Source organism: Anser brachyrhynchus (genome assembly GCF_964034855.1).
Source record: "Anser brachyrhynchus genome assembly, chromosome: 20".
NCBI classification, from domain to species: Eukaryota; Metazoa; Chordata; class Aves; order Anseriformes; family Anatidae; genus Anser; species Anser brachyrhynchus.
Genome location: NC_137713.1, coordinates 6,536,593 through 6,559,336, shown reverse-complemented (window position 1 = coordinate 6,559,336; position 22,744 = coordinate 6,536,593). Strand labels below are relative to the sequence as shown.

The 22,744-nt window shown below is 38.8% G+C and overlaps 1 protein-coding gene across 2 annotated transcripts in view; it reads left to right on the top strand.

The window, feature by feature from the left end:
* Nucleotides 1–4,547: 4,547 nt before the first annotated feature.
* Nucleotides 4,548–22,744, top strand: part of CRCP (CGRP receptor component) — a 30,816-nt gene continuing 12,619 nt past the window's right edge. The window contains exons 1-4 of one of the 2 annotated variants that reach the window (XM_080563467.1): nt 4,548–4,688; nt 8,014–8,050; nt 10,402–10,500; nt 13,880–13,974. In XM_080563467.1, coding sequence (XP_080419593.1) covers nt 4,681–4,688; nt 8,014–8,050; nt 10,402–10,500; nt 13,880–13,974 — 239 coding nt within the window. In that variant the 5' untranslated portion in view covers nt 4,548–4,680. The remainder of the gene's footprint in view (nt 4,689–8,013; nt 8,051–10,401; nt 10,501–13,879; nt 13,975–22,744) is intronic. The other variant, XM_080563468.1, reaches the window with a different exon arrangement.

Genomic DNA, 22,744 nt, shown 5'->3' with positions numbered 1-22,744 from the left:
AATTTCTCATTACCTCAGAGCACTTTTCTGCAGCCACTCCACAGAATGAGTGCTTGCTGGTTTGCCATACTGAGTGTGCTACTACAGTGAAGCATGCTTCCATCTCCTTGATTCAGACCTTTGTCAGAGCTCATGAAACATATTCTATTTTTCTTGTCCTCATGTTTTCTTTGCCATTAACTGACCTGCTTGTCCTTTTTCTGCCATTCTTAGTTCTGCAACTTGTCACCTTTTCCCATTCACACTGGGACATCCACACTAGGAAACTGCTTAACTGTTTTGTCATCACATTCCTCATTGCTCTGAAATCCCTCATTTTTAACACTTTTCTTGTCTCCTTCACCCTTTAGGAGTGTCCTTGTCCTTACTTTGACAGGAGACTGCTGATGTTTTGGGAAAATAGTGAGCACTGAATTTACAACCCAAGTGAATCCTGTACAGGGAGCATCTCTGTCTCATGGGGTTAGAGGTAAGGACTCCAGGTTAAGACGCAGCCTGTGTAAGGACTGTATGTTTTTCTTCCTGAAGATATCAAACAAGACTTGCCCAAAGAGAAGAAGGGAAAAGGGAGCGATCCAAGTGCCCTGGTGAGAGATCAGTAACGCAGTGACTTCATGTGAAGTATTTGTGGTGATGTATCGTGGGGTTTGGCCTTGGTCCCATTGAAATAAATTGTTCTGATGGATGCTGTGGGACAATAATCTACAACCCATATGCAGCTGGGTATTAATCACTGGGAACAACCTGGTTGAATTTCTGCAGTTTTCATAATCTATGCCTTGACTACGAATCTAGTTCTGCAACCAAGAAGCCTTCTGTGTTTGCTATCAGGTGATCCTATTTGGTCGTATTTTTATCAGTCTGTCTGATACTGGACATAGCAAGGACATGTACTTGCACATGGGATCTGTCAGCAGTATCATTGTGCGTTTAGCAAACTTCACAGGAATCGGTTTGTTTGTAGTACGCTGCTTACCTTCTGTCCCAGTTTGTATCTAGGAGGTTGCTAATTCTCTCTTTTCCTGTTTTTAGATGAAACGCTCAACAACTCTCCTTTCTATATAGTAAGCAACATGGAATACAGGGCAATATTTTTATAATGAAGAAGTGAAACTGTAAATCTAATCAGAAGTCCTTAATGTAACACTGAACATTGAAGAAGTAGAATGTCTTAAAGATCCTTTGGGCTGGGACAGTTGAATTTTTTGAGAGGAAAACAGTGAGCTAGTATTGCAGAATAGGCTTTCTAACAATCACGGAAATGTATTCTCCTCATTACTCTCTTCTCTATTTGTGCTGGTTTTGATGCCTCTCTATGTCCTGTCTTCTTCTTTCAGTCTTTTGATTTGCCTTGTGAAATGGAAAGATTAAGCCCCCAAATCCCCATCCCACAGTTAAATACTGAGGAAGTTCTGATGGAAAGGTTGTCCACTTATTGTCCACGTATTTCCACATTGTCCACTTATTTTCAATTTTAGCACAGAGGATGGCACATCATTCACACATCAGTATTTCCAGCTACACCTTTATCCAAGCTGACATATGGTAAGGTAGTAATAGAGAGTAAATTGCCCATTTTGCAACATGAAGGAGTTTAATTAAATACATTTAAATGTAAGATTTGAAGAAGATTTGAATTTTATTTGTACTTGCTTTTGTAATCACAGTCATATCCTTACTATTTCTTTTAGAGTGTATGTTGTTTTCTTTTTCCCCCCACTGGAAGAGTGCAATACTTGTGGAGTGCAGCTCTGAAAGAGTGCTTTAGTGTTTCTAGAAATGCTCTGTTCATAACAGGACCTATTTCCCATAACTGAGTCTGGGGTGACATAACCTGCTACAATGTACCTTCTTTAACTGCATTCTTTTTTTACTGTCATTTTGGTTTAGAAAAAGAAAAAAGCTCTGTGGACTGAAAGTGCTAGGCAAATGCACTGTCAGCTAGACTGGTGTGAAGCAGTGCTGACATTTTTTGTTAAAAAAAAAAAGAAGCAACGACAAAAAAACGAACTTTGTTTAATGAATTTTGAATGTAAAAGAAAAAAAGACACTATAGGGTGATCAGCGAACTGCTGAATACAGTAAACATCTTTCATGACAAAGAACACAAATACCCTGCAGATCTGCTTTCAATAGCGATCACTAGGCCCCCTGCTTTCAATAGTTAATACCGAGGCCCCTCTCTCACCAGGCCTTACTGGTAACAATCACAAGCCAATGCTTAAAATGTTGACATGCTAAGCACATTTAGAAAGACCTATGTCTGCATTCCCTATGGATGGTGTAGCATAACTGTCTAACATCGAATGTGCGGCAATTAAAAACAACGTTAACTGAGCTAATCAGCCCGTCTCTCCTGGAAAGTTGTGTGTAAGGGCAATGAGTTCTCTCTGAGAGCTTCCCCTTCTCCCTTGCATGATGTCAGTGGGTAGCTGGTGGTAGCTGGTTTGTTTATGTAGTTAAATCCCAACAGGCTGCGTGCTTCTGTTAGAAAATATTTAGGAAGAATATCTCTATTGGAAAGAAAAAAAAAAAGTTTAGAGCCACTGAGAGAGGCATTTGTGTTGCGCTCATTCTTCCTAGCTGCTGGAACTGGGCATTGTCATCGTGGACTGTAAAAAAAGGTCTGGATCGAAACTTTTGGAGCATCCCTGAGAATAAATATGATACACTGGTGTTGGGGGAGAGGTATAACAAGGAGATGCAAAGGAGAAATAAAATTAATATGCTGAAGATTTTGAACCCATATCTAAAGAGAACGGTGAGGGGCAGGCAAGGATTAGTAGGTTCCTGGAATAAAACTCTGAAACCTGATAGAGTCTGGAAATACTATATTCTCAAACGAAAGCTGACTGACTTCCTTTCCATTCTTTTCCTCTTTTTAGCCTAGCTGGGAGCTGGTGTGCAGGCAGTTTCATGGACAGGGTTTGAAATATGGCAGAGAAGTTACAGAGCATTTGCTGTGCCGGTTTTGGCCAGCTTGCAAGGTCAGTTAATCCTGACATGAAAAAGGCCAGCATCCCTTACATCCTATCCACTGAGTCAGACCGACAACTTTCAGTCTGCAGCTTAAAGACCTTTCTCCTGGCTCTTTTTTCTAAGAACTCCATGAAAAGTGATTCCATAATATAAATTAATTTCTGTCTGTACAACAATCTGTATGTGAAGGGGTTCACACATCTACTAAAACATTTTTAGGGGTCTGCAGGTGGAAAGGGCTGAAAAAAAACCCTTTACAGTAGGCTTTTAAACTTTGTCCAGCACTTAGATATCTGATCCTGATGGTTTCTGGATGTCTGAGAGCTGTTTGTTGCCCACTGTCTGGGCACCTCAGACTCTGCAGTTTGCTCTTATCATTCAGAGCTGGATGAGGATTCGCAATACCCCGAAGAGATCCAAATCCCAAATTGAGAGTAGGCTTTCTTCTGGCTTAATTACAGGGTGAAAAGTGGCTGGTGGATTTTGCGATAGTATCATACCTGGGAGGTTGTGGGCACAAGATGTCCAATCCCTCCTGTTCCCTAGATTGCTCTTACAGCCCTGCTGCAAACAAGCAGGTTTTTGTGACTCCTTAGCGACTTAGTGCTGCTGTGCTAGTGTTTGTGTTTGAACCTTAGCCTAAGAGATAACGGCAAAGTAAATTAATCAGTGTTTCTCTGGCTCTCAGTCCCTGGTCTAGATAGTTTTTCTTGTGGTAGCCAATGGGATTTTCAGCTATTCGTGCCCAATGAAGTGTCTTTAGTTTCCTCAGGAATGAGAAGAGCTCTTTCAAAATTTAATAGCACATAAATTAAACGGGAAAGGATCACAGTGATGTTAGGAAGACACACGATGCTGATGAGCCTGGTAAGATGTCTGTGCAGGTGCTTTAAAAGACAGCAGCAGTACCGTACAGCTCCTGCAGCCTCCAGGATTGCTTGCATATGGCTAGAGCTTTGATTTGCAGGGGCCCCAGTGGTGCTGTTCTCCCCTTGTCATCATTCTTAACACTGGCTGACTGTCAGATCCTCAGCAGATTATGAGAATGTGTTTTGCCCCGATGACATTTTTTGTACCAAGCTTTCTGTTGACAGTAGTTACTGTTCTGCAAGTAGTTACTGTTCTGCAAGTGAAATCTCCTTGGCCTTTCAAAATACAAAGAATCTGTATTCTATATAGAGATTCTATGTACCAATATTCTATATATCTATATTCCATGGTATATTCTCATCCTCCATATTATCCACAGGGACTGGCAGGCACATCTATTTTAAACTTTCTGGATGCCAGAGAGGTCTTTTAGTGCTTCTTGAACGCTCTGAAGAGCCCTTTTTTCGCTGCGTGAGGTGGACGTGGATGTGCGAGCAACTTGGGGAGCGGCTCAGTGTACAAAGCTGGTAGATACAAGTGAGGGGGCGGCAAAACCTCTTTCATCACCGGCATTGGTGGTTCAGTGGTAGAATTCTCGCCTGCCACGCGGGAGGCCCGGGTTCGATTCCCGGCCAATGCAGTTGGACTTTTACTTTTTGCTCTGAGAGTTGGGTAATTTTTTTATTTTTTTTTTCCCCTTCCTGCGGCTCTTCCGCTTCCTTCCTTCAGCCTAGCTCCCGCACACCGTCTCCGGGCAGGCGCGGGGCCGGCTGTGGAAGGGGCCGGCCCCCGGCGAGGCGGCGGCTGCGCAGGCTGAGGGCCGCCGACAAGATGGAGGTGTAAGGAACGGGGTGGGCGCGGGTCGCTGCCGGCGGCCCCTCAGCATCCCCCCTGCTTCTGTGGGGGCTCCTGGGCTGGGATGTGTGTGTGGGGCGGTATATCTGCCTGGGTCTGCGCCGTGTGTGCTTGGGGATGTGTGTTTGTGCGGGTTTGTGTGTGTGTGGAGGTGGGTGTCTGTGAGGCAGCATGTAGTGTGTGTGTGAGAGTGCGTAGGGCCTCCTGCAGCCCTATAATCAGCAGTTTGCTTAGGCCTTCTGCTGAGAAACTGAGCTTTTTTGTTTGTTTGTTTGCTTTGCAAATATCGCTGAAACATCTGTTTGGGAAAACGACATCGTGGCTTAACTTTAATCCTGCTCTGAGTCCACATGTCCCCTGCCCTTCCTGTTTGTCTGGCCATGTGTGTACACAGCGTTTTCCTCTTCTCTCTCTATTTCTACTCAAGAAGGGAAATATGAGTCCTATTCTGCAGGTTGTGGGGGAAGATTATTCTTGCAAATATCAGATAAACAGCTAATTGTAGGAGCAGCGCATGCTGGTGTGGAGATGGAAGAAACATAAGGGGTACATAAATACCTGGTGGCTGCAAAACCAGCCAGCCCCAGGCCCTGTGCCCTCAGCCCCGAGGTCACTGTGTTACACAACGCTTTGTATGTTTCTATCTTGTTAGCATCACTTGAGCACCAAACAATAGGCTTTGACCTATGTCAAAGCTTTGGGACTCATTCTGGTGAGTTCTGTGAGCACTGTGTGGTGATGTACATGCAGGACGTGCTGGTTTCTGGTGAATGGGGTACGGAAAGTGAGTCCTGTGGGATGCACGTCAGCATCCGCCAACACCGGCTGAGCTGGGGCCATTCCTACTGGACATAGAGGCTCTATTATTGTTTAATCTTCTATATGTACAATTCAAAAGCAGATAACAAATCAGGGACGTTCATTGAAATGGCAGTTTGTATTGTGTTAGCTGTAACATGAGTGGTGACAGCAGGGAAACGACCTCTTCTCACTGGTGTGCGCTGAAAAATGCTGCAAAAGGCATACATGGCCTCAAGGTTGCTGTTGCATGTGTGAAAGATAGGATTTGCTCTACCGAAAGAGATTCTGTCAGTACTGTTAGTAGTAAGTCTGTGATGCCACTTATACATCCACTTTATTTTTTTTTTACCACCTTGAGTAAAACAGTTTATTTTACTGGTGGTACCAAAAAAATGGGCATCAGAAGTAGAAGACCAGGGGTCTGAAGTCCTGAGCTGTGCGTGGGTGTCCCTTGCATCCAAGTGGAACAACTTAGACCATTTTGCACTTGAGTTACTGCTGGAATTTAATCTTCCCAGTCTTATACTTCCTGCGTGATGGTCTTCCTAAAGGGAAGCTCTACAACTAGAAAACATCTCTAAGTTCTTACGCCAAAAGTATCTGTTAGTAGAGAAAAGAATCCTCTAAAAATGTTTGGGTTTAAATATCAAATTTTAAAACACGAAGCATAAATGATGCCTTTAGATGTGTAATGCCATACAGTAAGACATTTTCTGATGTTATAAGTTGAAGGCCTTCTCAATAATACTTTGTTTTGGACTAAAATTTGGACCAATGGTGCCTCTGTGAAAGATTCTAAAACATGTTTATATTTTTGGTGTAAACATGACATTTCTTATTGTCGTAATAATTAAGCATACTTTTTATTTAAAATATACGTTGAAATTCATTCTTTATCTTTTTTTTTCTGAGTGTAGAATTGATAGCTGACTCATGAGAGGGCTGAAGAAAATTACATTTCTACTCCATAAGTTCAGCAAAATTTTTGAAACTGGGCTTGTTTGCTACTTTGTAATTCTGATATTTCAGCACAGCAAAAATTGTTGAAGTTTTAAGATCTAGACCGACTCATCTACTGTCCATTGTTAGAAGACAAAATAAGCGTTTTTCTGAATGACAGTGGTTTAGAATTGAAAGCAAGAAACCAATTGTCTTAAATAATTTAACTTCAGATAGGTTTCCCAGAGATGCATTTTTGTAGTAATGTATTTACTCTATATGATCCTCTCACTTTAACTGAATAATTCCATATATAATTCTTCTCTGGCATTATTATTTCTAACAAAGAATGTCCTTGATCCATAGGGATTTTTGTAGCAATAGACTGAATGCAAAGATTCTGAGGAATTGCATTTACCTAACAACAAAAGCTATATGGTTTGTAAAACATGAATGAAAACTAATGCATGTATGAGCTCACTTGCTGAACTTTCACTCGAGTCAGCGAAATGGAAGTTGAAGTTCATCTCAGCGTATTTTAGAAGGTCATTTTCATTTAAAAACAATGATAGAACCTGTGGAAGTTTGTGGATGCATTTAATTCATTTGAAAGGGATGAACGTGACAGTTCTATTTCAACAGTTGATGGTGCTTGACAATACATTGTACCTTTTTTTTTTTTTTATATGCTGCTGCACAGACCTGAGAAAAGCCTTTTTTTCCTTTTGTATGGAAACTTGCTGTTGTTGTGGCTAGTGACTGCTCAGCAGAATGTATTGTTTGGAGAATGTATGGTGTTCTGTGTCAGGCTTTTCTCCCTTTTTTTAATTTAGAAATATAAAATTACAATATTCAGTAGTAGTAGAGGCATGATTAATTTAAAAATGCATTTGACTTGCTTAATCGGGACAGAATGCACGAGGAAGTGTTTGGCTGGTGGAAAATGGGATAAAGGAGTAGCCACACAAAGATTCAAATAATAAATAAAGAGAAAATTTGATAAGTTTTTGTATGTAGTCATTTGTTTGTTTACTCAGTACAGTGTGTGTAATGGCATACCTGGATCTACACACACACACACAATATGTACATTGTACAAAGAAAGTAATTGTTTTCTTTTTCCTTGTCTAATAAATAAATAGTGTGCATAATCTTAATGACTTTTCCTGTCAGTCCTCATCCAAATAAAACTGGAGGCCTTTTTATATGAGGAAGAAGGAAGGAAATTTGGGTATAGTTGGTAAAATTGGGTGAGTGAATAAAATAGTGTGGCTGAGTAAAAGGATTATGTAATGGAAGTGTGTTAAGATTCATAGGTCAAATTGTGCAAAATATGATGTACACCTATGTAATAAACTTATAATATGGAAAAATAAATACTTTTTCAGAGGAGGCAACAGCTTGATAATTGCAGAATCCTCAAAATCAATTTCTTGATTTTTTTTTTTTTGAAGAAATCAACTCCGTGAAAATAGCATCTGTTCTTTTAGTGTCTTAATGACTCTGCAAAGAAAAGTTTCAAATTGTTTCATTTGGAACATAAATAATTGCTTTCTTTTTTGTTTTTAGAAAAGATGCAAATGCCGCATTGCTGAGTAACTTTGAGGTAAGTTTATCTGCATCCTGATTTTAAACCAATACCTTAATGCTGGAGGCAGCCACTTGAACACTTTTGAAGCTGAAAAAATTGCCAGTGACAATCAACAAGACTGTGTGACTTTTGTTCCCTTATTTTATTTGTTGTTAAGAAAGTTTTTTCAAGGAAATCCAGAAATGTTTTCAGTAGTAGTGGGTACAGTATCATTACTTGGTTGGTCCCAAATCAAACACAAACATGTTTTTCAAATAGATACCGGTCTGATCTTGAGTATGTCGGCAACGTTAAGTTCAGCCTTGCCATCTCTACACAGTTACATGGTTAGTTTGCTGAATCCTCTTTTGTGTGGTGGTTTGTTATTTAGGATTTGGTTATCCCCATCTTTAAACAGTTCTGTACCTGTGCTGAATTTACTGATGCTTTATATGACAGTCCAGAAAATAGCAAATATTTCAGAGATTATTTATTGCTAAATCATCTCTGCTTCCTTCTTTTTTGTTTGCTGGCATTTTGGAGTCTAGGTATTACTGCCTGCTGAGGTTCAGTAGCAGCGTTGGCCATTTTTTGTGAAATCTGTAGGTGTCCTAACGGGGTGGTGCAGTGCAGGGAGAATTGCAGAATCAATTCTTTATGCTCTTCAGACAAAACTTTCTTCGGCTTAGTCTTTATGTTGGTGGATGTACCATATATGTTGAAAAAGAACAAAAGGAAGCGGGAAAATGAAGTTACTGATGAGTGCTTATTTCCCTTTGACAGCACAGTTGTTATGCATGCAGCTTTTCAGTTATTTGCAGGAAGGGATTTGCAGTGTCTGCAGCTATATTGGGCATGGCTTTTTACTGCTCTTCAAAATACTGATTCCCCTAAAACTATGGACCTCTTTCTGTTTGCTCCTCTTTTCTTTGACTGGCATAGCTAACATTCTCTTTATCAAGGTAATATTTTGCACAGAAAGTGGTGTGTGAAAGGAGTATTCAAGACTGACGTGTTTTATGTTCTATGCCTGAATTTCTTTTGTGAGATTGGAGTTGTCATTTTATGTCTCGTCGTCACTGGTCATATTGTCTTCAAATATTTATTAAATGCATAGTTTCAGTTTTGAAATCCTTTTGAATCCTTTAAGTCAAGGATCGACTACTTGTGGTTGATAGACAAGGTGTTCCTTTTTCACAGAAGATAAAATACAAAGTAAATGTAGGGTTCGTAGTAATGTTCATGCTTCTCACCGTCTAGAAATATTTGTATTGTTACTTCTGTGGACTTGAGCTTATAATTGGAACTGGAACTTGAATTAAGCTAGTTAAAAATGAGGGAAGAAACAGTAAGAAGTCATCTGTTACTTTGCTGTGGGTATGCTCTGGATATACGGTAAAGCCCGAAGCAAAACATCTGAAGGAATTACAACTTGATGTGATTTAATATTGGAATAAATGGGGTAATTGTGATGCTTTCTCAATATTTTCCTGCATGTCTGGCTATGATGAATAAAGAAGCCGTGATGTTGCAGCAAATTTGACAAAGCACGGTTGTAGAAATCAAAATGTCTTCCTTGCATTCAGACCTACCCTCTGAATCTCACTCCTACGTTTTTAATATTCACTGCATCATAAATGTGAAGACGTTTTTATCACATCTTTTCAAGAGTATGTCTGGTTGTACTATATTTTTGTGATGAAATAGGGAGCTAATGTAATCTTTGCGGCTTAACATACCATAACACCATATTGGTCACTCTACCATGTACTATTATGAGTAATTCCACTGGAATGTATAAAAGGGCCACTAATCTCATTTATAGTTCAAGCCTTTATATAGTAGGTTCTTGGCAGTGTGACAATTGTAGAGTATATTTTTTTTTCTTGCAGATAATATAAAATTGTATCCCTGTGAGACAGGGAATATATATGTTTAATATTGTAGGTACATCTGTCTTAACAAATCCGGCAGGGCAACAAATGAGCAGGAGATTTTGTTCAAGTATCACTAGTATTTAAATGGGAGCTCTGTGTCATTACAGCAGGGTATTGACCCAACTCTGTTTAGGACATGATTTAAGATAAATAAATAGAATAGATTCATTCTGTCAACTGGGACAGGGTCCTTTGGGACTCTTGAATAACACCTAACAATTGCTGAAAATCTGTTTAAAATATTCACTTAAAAAAAAAAAAGTTTTCACAAATTTACACCTCTCTCTATTCACCTTTCTGTTGCCAAAATATTTTTCATTTTAACTAACTGGTGTAGTCAGCAAAGAAGCAACACTTTTTTATTTGGTTGACAGGATTCGTCTGTGCTTTCCTGCTGTAATATTTTTAGGTAAAATAATCTCAAATGATTTAAAGCATTTTTTTCCCCAGGTGTTCCAGTTACTTACTGATCTTAAGCAGCAGCGCAAAGAGAGTGGGAAAAACAAGCAGAGCTCTGGTCAGCAGAATCTGAACACAATCATGTATGAAGTGAGTAGCACTGTAAAGTTCCTTTGCAAATTAGCACAAGCTGGACTGATTCACATCATTCGGTCATTTTGCATCCAGGTTACCCTATTTTTTTTTTCAGTTTTCATTATCTGTAGTCAGTTTATTCATGTTGCAGGGTAAGTGCACTATAAATTCAGAACCGTGCAGCTGGTTCCGTGTACAGACATTTCTGTCAGTAAAGTTTATAAACTCAGGTGTGGTAGGTATGACCATAGCTGGAGTATTTCCAGGGTCAGTACCGGTTGCATTTTAGGTCTCCTGTGCATGAAGCAGAGTGTGGGATTCTACTGGATCCACTCTAACTCTGCGGTAACATCCTGCTCTCCCTGAACTGTATTCCCGTTCAGTGGGAACAATTAATGTAGCAGGGCTGTCCTGCGACTGGCACAGGTAATTCTGGCCTGAAGCTAGCCAGCGGAGCCAGGGAGGAGCTTGGGTGTCTGCACAGTGCTTCCAAACATCTGCCTCACTGGGCTTTTCTATTCTCTGGAGGCTCCAGCCTCCCATCTTCCCAGATAGCAGAGCGTTGCCTGTAGTGCTGTAATAAGATTCTTGTATTCAAATATCTGAAAGTTTTCTTTAGCTGGTACGTGCTGGCTAACTGTTGCAGATCACGGGATTGAGATGAGCAGTGCTCGCCAGAGGCGTGAGGGCAAAATCTAGGGTCTTATTAAAATCCTTTACAAAAAAAGAATAAACAAAACCTGTTTTATTTATTATTATTATTATTATTATTATTATTATTATTATTATTATTATTATTATTTCCTCTTGTTTTTAAGGTTCGACATTACAGTTGGGCTTGATGATCTTAAAGTTCTTTCCCAACCTAAATGATTCTATGATTCTTTATTCTATCCTTTTAAGATGCAGGGCAGAACTTGCTATCGTTTGATGAACTGATGATGCCACCTGATTTTGTTTTCAGTGAGGCACAGATCACATATCTTCTTGTTAAGAGAATTAAACTAATACATTCCAAATAAAATACATACTTCTTTTTTGGTCGAAAGAGCAAAACGTAGATGACTGGAATCACAAAATTACTTGTACAAATATCAACATTGGTTGGATGCCAGATGGGTAATAAATGTTTAATCTGTTACTAGGAAGAACTATTAAAATCCTGTATAATACAAATATTAACATTTTAAGTATCTCAAATTAGTAACTTCAAAACAGACATGCAGTATGACCTCTTGTGTCCATGTCAGAGAACTGCATGAGTAGCACCGTGATTGGCAGCCAGTCCAAAGCAGTTTGCCTTGCTTGCATGAATAATCCCATTGAGCAGTGAAACTACTCATGTGAATAAGATTTGGCCTAGGCTTTGTTTTTGTTTTAGTTCTGGCTTTGTTTGAAAAGGTGCAGAGTTTTAATTCCTAAGCCTCAGATTCAACAAAATAGTGGCTTACAAAAATTCTAATTTAAATCTTCATGGAGACTAGCAGTCTCCTCTTTAAATCAGCTGAGAAAGACCCTGTAATATTTTTATTTTTTAAGTCAGAATACACCTTAAAGCTTTAATTGCTTTGTCATATTGCTACATGTCATATTGCTACATGTTAAATATGTAGGGAAACCTCATTAAGAATACCGATGATTCATATTTTATCAACTCTGTTAAGTAGAATTAATTATCTTGTGCTTTTGAAGTTTCTTTTTATTTATCTAGACTTTTTAGATGACAACCAAGATGACAACCAACACTGGAAATAAATTTGCATACATTCACTGACATAGTGATCTTGTAAATCACTTTTTCCCAGTATATGTTGTTTTTTGCTCTGTAAATACTGATTCAGCTTTCTTGGCTTCTGACTTTTTAAATATTTGCTTTAAACATTTTCTGAGAATAGGTACAAAGAAGAAAAGTCAAAGCATAACATATGTAATTATATCTTACTATTATTATAGGTAGTCTGTGCATATGTTATCCTACCACACATGTATTTTTGTATTTGTGATCCAGTTAGCTAGTTGCATTGTTAGTTGTACAGATACTTTTAAACTTTATGTATAGCTATGCAGTATCATCAGATGAAGATATTTTTTTTCCTTAATTCAAAACAGGCTTTGACAATGCTCTTTCAAATCCTTCAGTTGCTGATGCACACAGTGCAGACAATGCAAGGATTTCCTGGACCTTTCTTTTGTTTCTCATTATTTCCAACTCTTCATTTTGGGTCCTAATGCAAGCAACATTTAGGAAGATTTCTAAGCTACTTCCCGTGAAAAGATATTTGTTTGTGAGTGTTTGGTTTTTTTTCTAGTAGAGACTTATTGCCATTTTTTTATTTGGTCAGGTCAAATTACATAAAGTATCATCTGTCTGCTAGGTGTGTTATTTTAAACAAACAAAGCAGATCTGTTGCAACTGTTATCCGAGGTTGATAAGTTTCACCTGTAAAAAAAACCCGAACATTTACAGTAGTCATGCAGATTTTTGTGACAACCCGTAACCTGCTTCTATGAACTTTAAGAAAGCATTGCCAAATATGTGTATAAAGGATGAAGACAACCATAGATTGAAAAGGCTTTGCTCGTGCTGTGCAGCTTAAATGATTTTTTTTATGGGTTGGCATTCTACCCCTGCCACTGACGCCATTAAAACTTTGAAGAAGGTAACGTGGTTTTAAAGATGAATAATCCTCAGCTTTTCTCAAGTATTATTGTAAAAACAAACAAAAAACGACGATATACACCTGGTACATTTTAAGCTAGCTATTAATCTGTAAATATTGGTTGGTTTTAAAAAGAAAAAATAAATCTGAGTGATGCTGTTTAGTGCAGCTGTAAGTGTATCTTAATCACAATCTTAGCATCACCTGAAGGTATTTCATTCAAATCAAGAAATTCAAATTTGCAATCAAATTCGAGGAATTACTCCTTTCCTGTACTCTTCAACAGGTAACTCTGGGCTTTGAACGGCCCAGGTAAATGGCTATCCAAAGCCACAGAGGGAACAGTCAAAGCTGTCATTCTAACCTGGTGTGTAATGAGCTAGTTGGGTCATGTCATTGTAAATTGAATTCACTGAGACTTTCTGGATAAGTACTAATGTAACTTCCATTACATAAAGTTGTAGTTATGTATTGCCTGTTCCTTACTCCCTCAGCAAATATCAGTATAGTGTTGCTGAGGAAAGAAAAGTGTGAGTGATCTGTGTTAACTATGGCAGCGCTTCATACTTTTTTGAAAAAGTGGGGAAGAAAGGAACGTCCAAAACCTGAAATGATATGCTGAGTTTTTTTGAGCAGTACTGAGAAGACTTTTCAAAAATAGCTTGTTTCATAGTCAGCATGGGAAGAAAGTAGTAACTGTGGAATAATGTATGTTTTCTTCCTCTTCCTTACAGACACTGAAGTACATATCAAAAACACCGTGTAGATACCAGAGTCCTGAGACCGTAAAAGAATTCCTCATAGCAATGAAAGGCCATAAGCTGACCAAGTAAGTAGAGACGTGCCTTTGAGCAGAAGTATAAACTAACGGGAATGTTAAAAGATCCTTACATACACAGTGTGATAATCTGTCTAGTTTGGATTAAGGTATTCTAATTATTTTCTGTCATTTTTTTAAGTATTCATCCAAACTTCTTTCCCTTCACTGATCAATGACTGAATGCATTCATATTTCCTTAAGCGTGCTTGTGTTTGTCCAAGCATAAAGTAGAATTCGTAAGATGTTTTCTGAGAAAGAACCTATAAGTTGTGAAGTTGTAAATGGGTTTTGAAGGGGGGTGTGGGGAGACAAAACCAACACAAACAAAAACTAAGCAAAACTTCAGCTTATTATCACTCTTCTCATTTTTTATGGACTTCCTTAAACAAAAATGCATCCATTCCGAAGAGGCAAAAAGGTGGCTGTATTACAGGGAGGTAATAAATGAAATCCTGACATAAGTCTATGGAAAGTATGTGCTTTTGAAGCTAAGTTTTATCTGGATTTTTGAACTCCAACTGCTTCAGATCCTCTCGCAGGATTATACTAATTAGTGTTTAGCAAACTAAGATGTTCCATTTTGGGCTGCTTGCCCACTAGGATTGCTGAGATACACGTTTCAGTTACCTAAATACAGTGTCAGTTGAGCGTTTTCCCCCCTACAGTTTTTAGTGAAGCTGAACATACGTTTCATTATTCTTATTGTGGGAAGTCCTTCACAGAAAATGCAAGATTTTCTTCACAAGGATTCAGAGGTATTTTTCCCCTTTGGCAGGGGTGTGAATGCATGTTCACAGTGCTTGAAACCCCTAATCCTCTCAAACATCTCTTCGGAGTGTAAGTGAAGCCTGTTGCAAATAATCAGGCCCAAACAAAACTTAATCAGAGAGCTACTTGCTTGAATAGCTTTAATCACTCATCTGATTTTTAAAGCAGAAATCAAAGACCTAGTTGCTTCTAAATGACTCCCTCTTCACCATGAAGGAGTAGCTTATGCTGTATAGACACTGACTGCATTTTTCTTCTCTGCTGGTACTTGTAAGGAGCTCATGCTCTGAGAAGGGGGCTTTTACTGGTTTGGTTGTGTCACAAAAAGAAATGCAAGTTGAGAGCAGTGCTACAATGCAAGGGTTTATCCTGTCCAGAGCGTAGATGAATAGAAAGCAGATTCAGTCAGCTGTTTTGTTGACTTTTCAGTGCTCTCTCTCAACAAACCATTATACTCTCATTCAGTATATCAGCAGCTCTGATCACAGTATCGCTCTCACTGCTGATATAGGGAAGCCAGTACTTGGAAGCTGTGTCATGAGTATTGTAACTTTGCCTGTAAGTGCTTTCTTTTGTTGAACAAAAGTTGCCAGGTCAGTACGTCACTGTCTAGTCCTCTTGTAGCTCGTTCCATACAGCAGGATACTAATTTATGTACTAATTTATGAACTAATCTAATTCTTTTCTGATATTGAGGTGTTCAAGCATGGAGGAAATACTCGGTTTACTGTAAAGAGCTGCTTGTATGGAAATGAGAATAGATTAAAATTGTCAACAAACTATTTTTTTTTAAGTACTCACTGCATCCTTCATTTCTGGTACTGAAAAAGAGACCTGTCATCTTGGAAGTGAAATAAGCTTGTTCTGTATGTTTAGGGCAGCAGCAGAAGAATGGTGCAAACAAACAAAAAGCCAGGGGGAGCTAAAAAGGCAGAATAGGATTTTTCAGAAGTAGCTGAATGAGTTATGAATAAAAGTCTCATAAATGTTGGTTTTGTTCTAATACACATTTCTCTCTGATAGAATACGACCAGGACCTCAGGGTTAACTCATACAAAAAGGTGTGGGAGCTCTGTTGTCATGTTAGATACCTTGACTGCATCTGATTGCCTCATTTCCCCATCTGATTTATGGTGTCTCAGAATGAAGTACTACATGGCACTGGGTCATAATACACAGAATTCCAGCTACAGAATCTCTCGCAGTCTCCCTTACGGCCGAGCTGCTTTGCAGAAGATCTACCGAAGAATTTGCCTGCTTGTTCTGTGAACTTGAATAGCACTGCTGTAAATGTTGAAATAGTTACAAACTTTAAATGAGCTTTTTGACTATTTTTTTCTTCTTTCCATGGATGTCAGGAGGTGCCCTTGGTTTTAGGTGTCATCCTCTCTGTCCTTTTTCTCTGAATCAGAGTCTGTAAGGTAAGCAAAAAGAAGTACTTTCCTTCTGCATAATGGCAGAAGGGTGAGAGCAAAGAGCAAACCAATAGTTTAAGTTACAGATTTATGGCTTATCAGAACTCAGATTGTACCGTGGTTTCTTGAGAATCCTTTACAGTTTTACTTACAGTTAATATCTGTCATCTGGCAAAGAACTTGCCAGCACTATGTTTGTCACATACTTTACAAAATAAGAAACAGAATTTAGTGTGATCTTGGCGCTTCTTGTTTCTTCTAATCTTTTCCATTCATACACTTCAAGCTATAAGTATCAAAGCCCATCTGGCAGCCACTTCTCACCAAAACACAGAAAGCATATGGTACACAATTACTCTATAATGCACTCACTTTATGTTAAATGGCCTAAAATATTAATGCCTACAAGGAAATCTTGAGCTACCCTTTGGTTCATAACCAAGACTGTTTCAACGCCGCTCTGTTGTTAAATAAATGAAAAGCCAAAGGCTTTAATCAATTCCATTCTCTGGAATGGAGGTGGAATTTGTATAAAAGGCTTCACTTGAGATTTCGTTCCAGTTAGCTGGTGGAGAGCTTTCTTCCCCTTCGAGAGGAAAGAATCTGCAATATTTGCTCTTCAAGACCTTGCTTACGTCATCCCACTATAATGACTTTCCCTCCCACAAAAAGTAATGAACTCCAGAGTCTGTCTTTGCTTCTTCCTTTCTGGGCAAGGCGTTGAAAGAGATGCGATCTCCCTTAATCTCTTAGGTGCTCACATGCTGTCTTTGTTGGTAACAGTTTGCTGAAGGTAGCTGATTTGATTCAAGATAGTTAGTGCCTGTCTCTGATAAGGGGACAGCGGTGTTTTCTGTTTTCTCCTTGCAAGAGGAATAGACATTGCTGGTCAGAAATAGCCCAACGTTTTAGACTACTTCCTTTGCCATTCAAATTCCTTATGACTCTGCATCTAATCGAGGAGAAAACAATTAAGCAGTGTGGTTTTGCTGTTAATTAGGCTCAGCAACTTGTTTTCTAGTACAAGGACTTGGAAAATTGTTGATCGATATGGGGCTTTTAATATAGGGAGTGTTTGCAGCTGTGTCTAAAAACGTGTTGGAGGAAGAAGGGTGGTGAGCTGACTTGCCCTGCTCAGTGTGTTATTGCAGCTCTTCAGCACCAGGTTGTGCTAGTGTATCGGATAATTTCTGGGTAGTGGAGAAAGACCAGGCACTGTCCAGAGAAGCAACAAGCTGTGGATTGGTTCACATTCATTGAAAGAACGGACCTTTTGATTAAGTGAATTCTCATTTTTTCCTGCCCTCCTCCTACAGACCTACGATGCATAATGCCCGCTGATCAGCCTACACGTGGTGTCCGTGGATGTTTTGGCCAGAGTTATAGAGGTGATAGCGTTGTGCTGGCAAATTGTGCAGATCCTGTAAATTCACCCCTGAAGTCTTTTGTTTCTGTTATTGCTGATATTTGCTACTCCAAATACCAGGTTAAAAAAACAGTGTATCTTTTCCACTGACAGCCATCTATTTTGTGATGTTCTCTTCTCGCCACTACTATAGGGAGAAAAAAAATTCAGTTTTCCTTAAAAACAAAAAGGCAAATTTCAAGTTTTAAAAATAAATGTGTAAAAATGACTTAGACCTTTTGGATAGCTGCCTTGCTAAGTGGAACAATTTCCAAGATACCTAAACGTGTGTTTGACTGATGTAGTCAGTAAAGTATGGCAAAGCGCAGGGATTTTGCTTGTCATCAGTTAGTTTGAAATTGAAACTGTAGAACTGAGGGATTTTTTTTAAAATGAAAAACTCTGAACTGACATCATAGTGAATTTTATATTACCTTGTTAAGGCCTCAAGCTTTGGCTACTGCTTCAGTACAGTAAGCCATATTGTACTTGGAAATAGTGTGTACCACTAGCAGCTAATTTTCCAGTTTTAGTCCCTGGAATGGTTTCATATTTTTAAGGTAGTGTGAATGGCATCACATGAAAAGAACGTTTATTAAACTTGTGCTCTGTAATTGCAGTTAAATGCAAATTGGCTCTTCTTGTACTTCTTCCTGTTACAGATAACCTGCCTTGGATCTAATTTGGGATTAATCAAATTTCACTGCATATTTAAATTTTAAAAATGGGGCATAAGCATTGCCCTTTTTGTCTTTAAATCAACACATTCAAGGAAATACTGAGCTGAAAATCAGTAGTACTTTTGGAAAGTATTTTCCCTTGTTACTGCCAAAATCTACAACAAAGATAAACCTTGAGGATAGTAAAGACCGAATTATTTCCACTGTAATTTTTGTCTCCTCTAGAGCTTTCAAAGTGAATATTCAACATCAAAGGCAGGATAGTGTTAGTTTAATAATAGCATCATCTAATAGTCTTGAAAAAGACTGTATTTCCCACTGAATCTACGTATTTCAAATGAATTCTTTATAGCATTTTTTGCGTTCAGATGCAGCGATCAGCCCTTCCAGTTCATCCTGGACGACCGTACCAGCATTCACGTTCAGTGGTAACCCGTGTGGAGAACAGAGCCTGGTATGTTTCTGCTGACCACGCACAAACTGGGGCTGTGACTATGCAGACCACAGCTCAGGGCTGCTCATCAATAAGCCAAATCCCGTGGTGTTGATTCAGACCAGATTTTACAGGAGTTGTCTTGGTTGACACAAGACCATAGGATTTGCCTTATGGATCTGATGTTTTCGGTTAGTAATAAAATACACTGTTAACGTACACTGCTGTTATTTTCTAATTTTCCCAGCAACTGAAAAGGATACGTTCTTTGGATAAATCTCCCTTTGCGGTCACAGATGTTTTAGTGTGTCTTTTTTTAGCTCTGTGTGCTGTATCTTGGCACTAATGCTGTTCTCTTCTTAGCTATGCCTATAGATCTTACTAGAAACTTACTTTTTGTTCCTAGATAATCAAAATATATGTGTGTATATATTTATGTACAGTCTAGGAGTTCAGTAGATAGAAGTGGGCAATACGAAGACATCTAATACAAGATTTTGGCTAAAATATAAATGCTAGAAACACTTGGCTCACTGCTGGTAGGAGATGATAGATTTTGTCTTAATTTGCACAACAGTACGTAACTTTTTTAAAATTTTTTTTTAGAAATTGAGCTTAATATGCACTATATCAATGTGCTGTCCGTTCTGTCTGTGCAAATATGCAAGGTGATTTTGAACACAAAACTGATTTTTGTCTTCTAGGTGAACTTTTTTTGGCCTTGAGTATGTGGTAATCGTATGTCCTCACCTCCTACAGTCTCCCCTCTAATGAGGACCTCAGATCCATTTTCTTCTCCCATAACTCTGCATGCTTTTGCCTCCAGCAGCCTGAGCTTTGTGTGTCCCAAAGCCCACTCTGTTTCATTTTGCCCTCAGCTGGAAACGCTGATCTTGGCACTAGTAGAGTCTCAGCTACTGCTGGATGTGGTCGAGAAGCGGGGAGGCACTGCTCAGCCTAACAGCGGTGATCCCCGTTTGGGGATTTCTTGCTAGGCAGGTGCTGTAAGAATATGCACACAGACAATTAACTCTGATCTTGGTTTTATGTGAGAAAATGACTTTCACCCATTGCTCATCTTTGCTACATATTCGTCTCTTGAATGAAGAGCTTTCATGTTCCCACCAGCGCTACTAAAATCCAGACAGTCCAGAGAAGATACAAAGACATACATTGTAGGGGAAACATGCTGAAAATATGTTTCAGCGTCTGCTTAGATGAATGAAACAGTTATCCTTTTTATTTAATGAACATGAGTGTAAATAGGCTTGCTGTAGAAGGTGTAAAAGTGGATTCATCTGAGTTGGGAAAAGTTCCTTGTATTTTTCAGGTGTAATGAAGCATGAGCTAACTTCAGGCTTATTATGTCTGTGCCTGTGCAAAATAGTGCAGTCAGCACTGATACTGATGCATGTGCAGGCTTGCAACATCTGCCTTCCTTTAAGCTTATTTCTGATAGAAAAAGTTCTAATTTATGTGCGTGCTATCAAGAAATCCCTGGTGCACAGAGACTCGGATTGCAAGTCAATTTTTGATACCAGTGTCAGGAAAAAAATCAGTGCAGTGAGTACTGAGCTTCGACTCCTGTTGCATGCAGCGATTCACTGCTTGCTGCTCGCATTGGGGGCTGAGGATTCCAGTCTTCTGGAGAAACACTGAGCTTTAGGGGGTTTTGTGTGTGTGTGCTGCAAAGGGATGCCCAGAGTACCCTTCTAGTCACTCTTTTCATTGTGTGTAGGGAAGGTCAGAAATTGCATGCAGGAAGAAGAGCTAGGACCAGCGCTTCTCAGATCTCACACTTGGAGTGAATTTCTGTGTTCTGTACAAACAGCAGGAAGAGCTGGACCTCCCAAGTAAGCAGAGGTAACTTCATGCCTTGCACACATGCATGCTTGGTATTTCGTAAATAATCTTAGTAGCTGGGAATTTACTAAACATACAATAGAAGATAAAATGTTACTGTTCTTTATTGCAGAAGGGAACAAACATATCTACCTGTATCTAGTGTACCCCTATTAGTATCAACGTATTTGTCCACATGACTTCCTTTACTGTCAATTATCTCTTTTGCCACCTTCTCATATTTTGTCAGAATAAAACAACTTACATCTTTGTTATCAGAATGATATTTAGATAGATCAGCAAATAACTAACTGGCTAGGTATCAGTTTTCAGATGTTGGTTACAGAATAGTTGGTCATTTCTGTGTCATCACATTCAAGTTCTATGTAAATAAACCAAATGCATTGCTTAAATCATAAATATATAGTGTTAACCTGGCTAAAAAAAAATGTTATTTTTCAGTGTTAATTAGTGTCTATAATTTCTAAAACCCTTCAACCCCTACTCAAGCACCTTCAGATTAAAGACATCATTTATTTATCTGCTTTTTCTTTTTTAATGTCCTGCTGCTAATTCCTTTTTGATGTTCTGAGTCATTTTTCCAGCAGGGAGCTTTGCAGATCAAAACCAGGCATGAAATATTTCAGATAACACACTTTAATGACTTACTTGCAAATTATCCTTCGTTCTTCTGTATGCATTTTGCACACTGGAAATATTCTGAATGATACCATCTTTGCTGAAATAATACTCTTGAGATCAGTTTGTCCTGACTGTATAACTTCTACCTGTTCCCTAATAATTTATAATAACGTTAATGGCTTATAAGCAGATAAGCCTTTGAGAGGTGACCTTTTTTTTTAACTCTCTGCTTCCATTTCTTGTCTTCAGGAAACATGAACAGTTTCACTAATTAATTGCTTTTAATTTATTTCTGTTGTTGCCTGCTTTGCCAGGAATCTTTCTGTAATAAACAAGATGGAGCTCTACCTGTTTTAAAATAGCTCTGGATAAGTAAGATTTGCATCCTTTAGCACAGGCATAGTATGACTGCGGTGTTTTGCTCCTGATTATTTGGCTCTGAAACTTTGTCGGCAGCAAATTTCAAAGGTATCGCTCTGAAAAAAAAGAAAAATGAAGAAGTGTATCTCCAAGTCAAATAACTTTTTTTATTATTATCTTTTTGTCTGAGGATCTGGAGGATGCTTGAGATTGTATTGGGGCGTGTCATGCAGCAAAAGCAAAGAAAGACTTGTTTAAAAAGGCTCTGATCTCAGAAGCTGTATGTGAGTGTACGGTGCAGTGAGAAACTTGTATAAAGTATGAATTCATTAAACAGTGAGCATAAAATTCTATTTTTGTAAGTAGGGCTTTAGGAGGAGGGGAAGTGTTTTACAAATAGGTATCCTCATAGTTCTCTTGTGACAGCTGCAAATGTTATCTGTCTTAGATGTCTCAAACTGAGGCACAGACTCGTGTTTGGCCAGGGACCATAAAGCAAATAACATCAAAAGCCAGGACCAGAACACCAGCTTCTGTGTCTCTGTCAAGTGTTCCAGGCACCGAAACAAGCAGTTTCCTAGCTCTCGAGGAAAAAGCACTAAACTTTTCCTACATTTAGTCAGACGAATTAGGTTCTTTTAATGCTGAAGATGTAATTAATATTCTTTACCTACTTTTGTTAAGATTTCTGCTTTGTCTGTGATGATGTCTTGCTACAATTTTATGCAGGTAGGGTTAGTAGTTTTTTTTTCCCCATTAACTCCTTAAATGACCTCTCAATTTCAACTCTGGGCTAAAGGTTTTCTGTACTTGTGTCAATGTTAGGGTTTTATTTCGTCCTTTCCTTGCTTATAACAGTAGCAAACGGCAGCAGCTATTAATACTTTAGTTTTAACAGTAAGGCAGCCAACACAGCGGTGTTCTCAGCTCAGTGTTAAAGTCAGCCATGCTGTTAATAGTCTCTTGTTGTAAACATCAAGCTGCTAAACAAATAGATGCAAGTGATTAGCATGGGAAAACAAAGGCAGCACACTGACTGCTTCCCACCAATGGAAGCATATTTGGCTTTCATCCTTGATTCTCCAAAACCAAACGAATATCTCTGGGTAACTAAGCTAATTCTGATTCTTTTGTGTTGTCTGTAAAATCACAGCATTCAGAGTTCAGGACCAAATCCCGTGCTGCCAATGGATTTGTTAACAGGATATGGAAGAGAATGTAAACAGTTATTCTG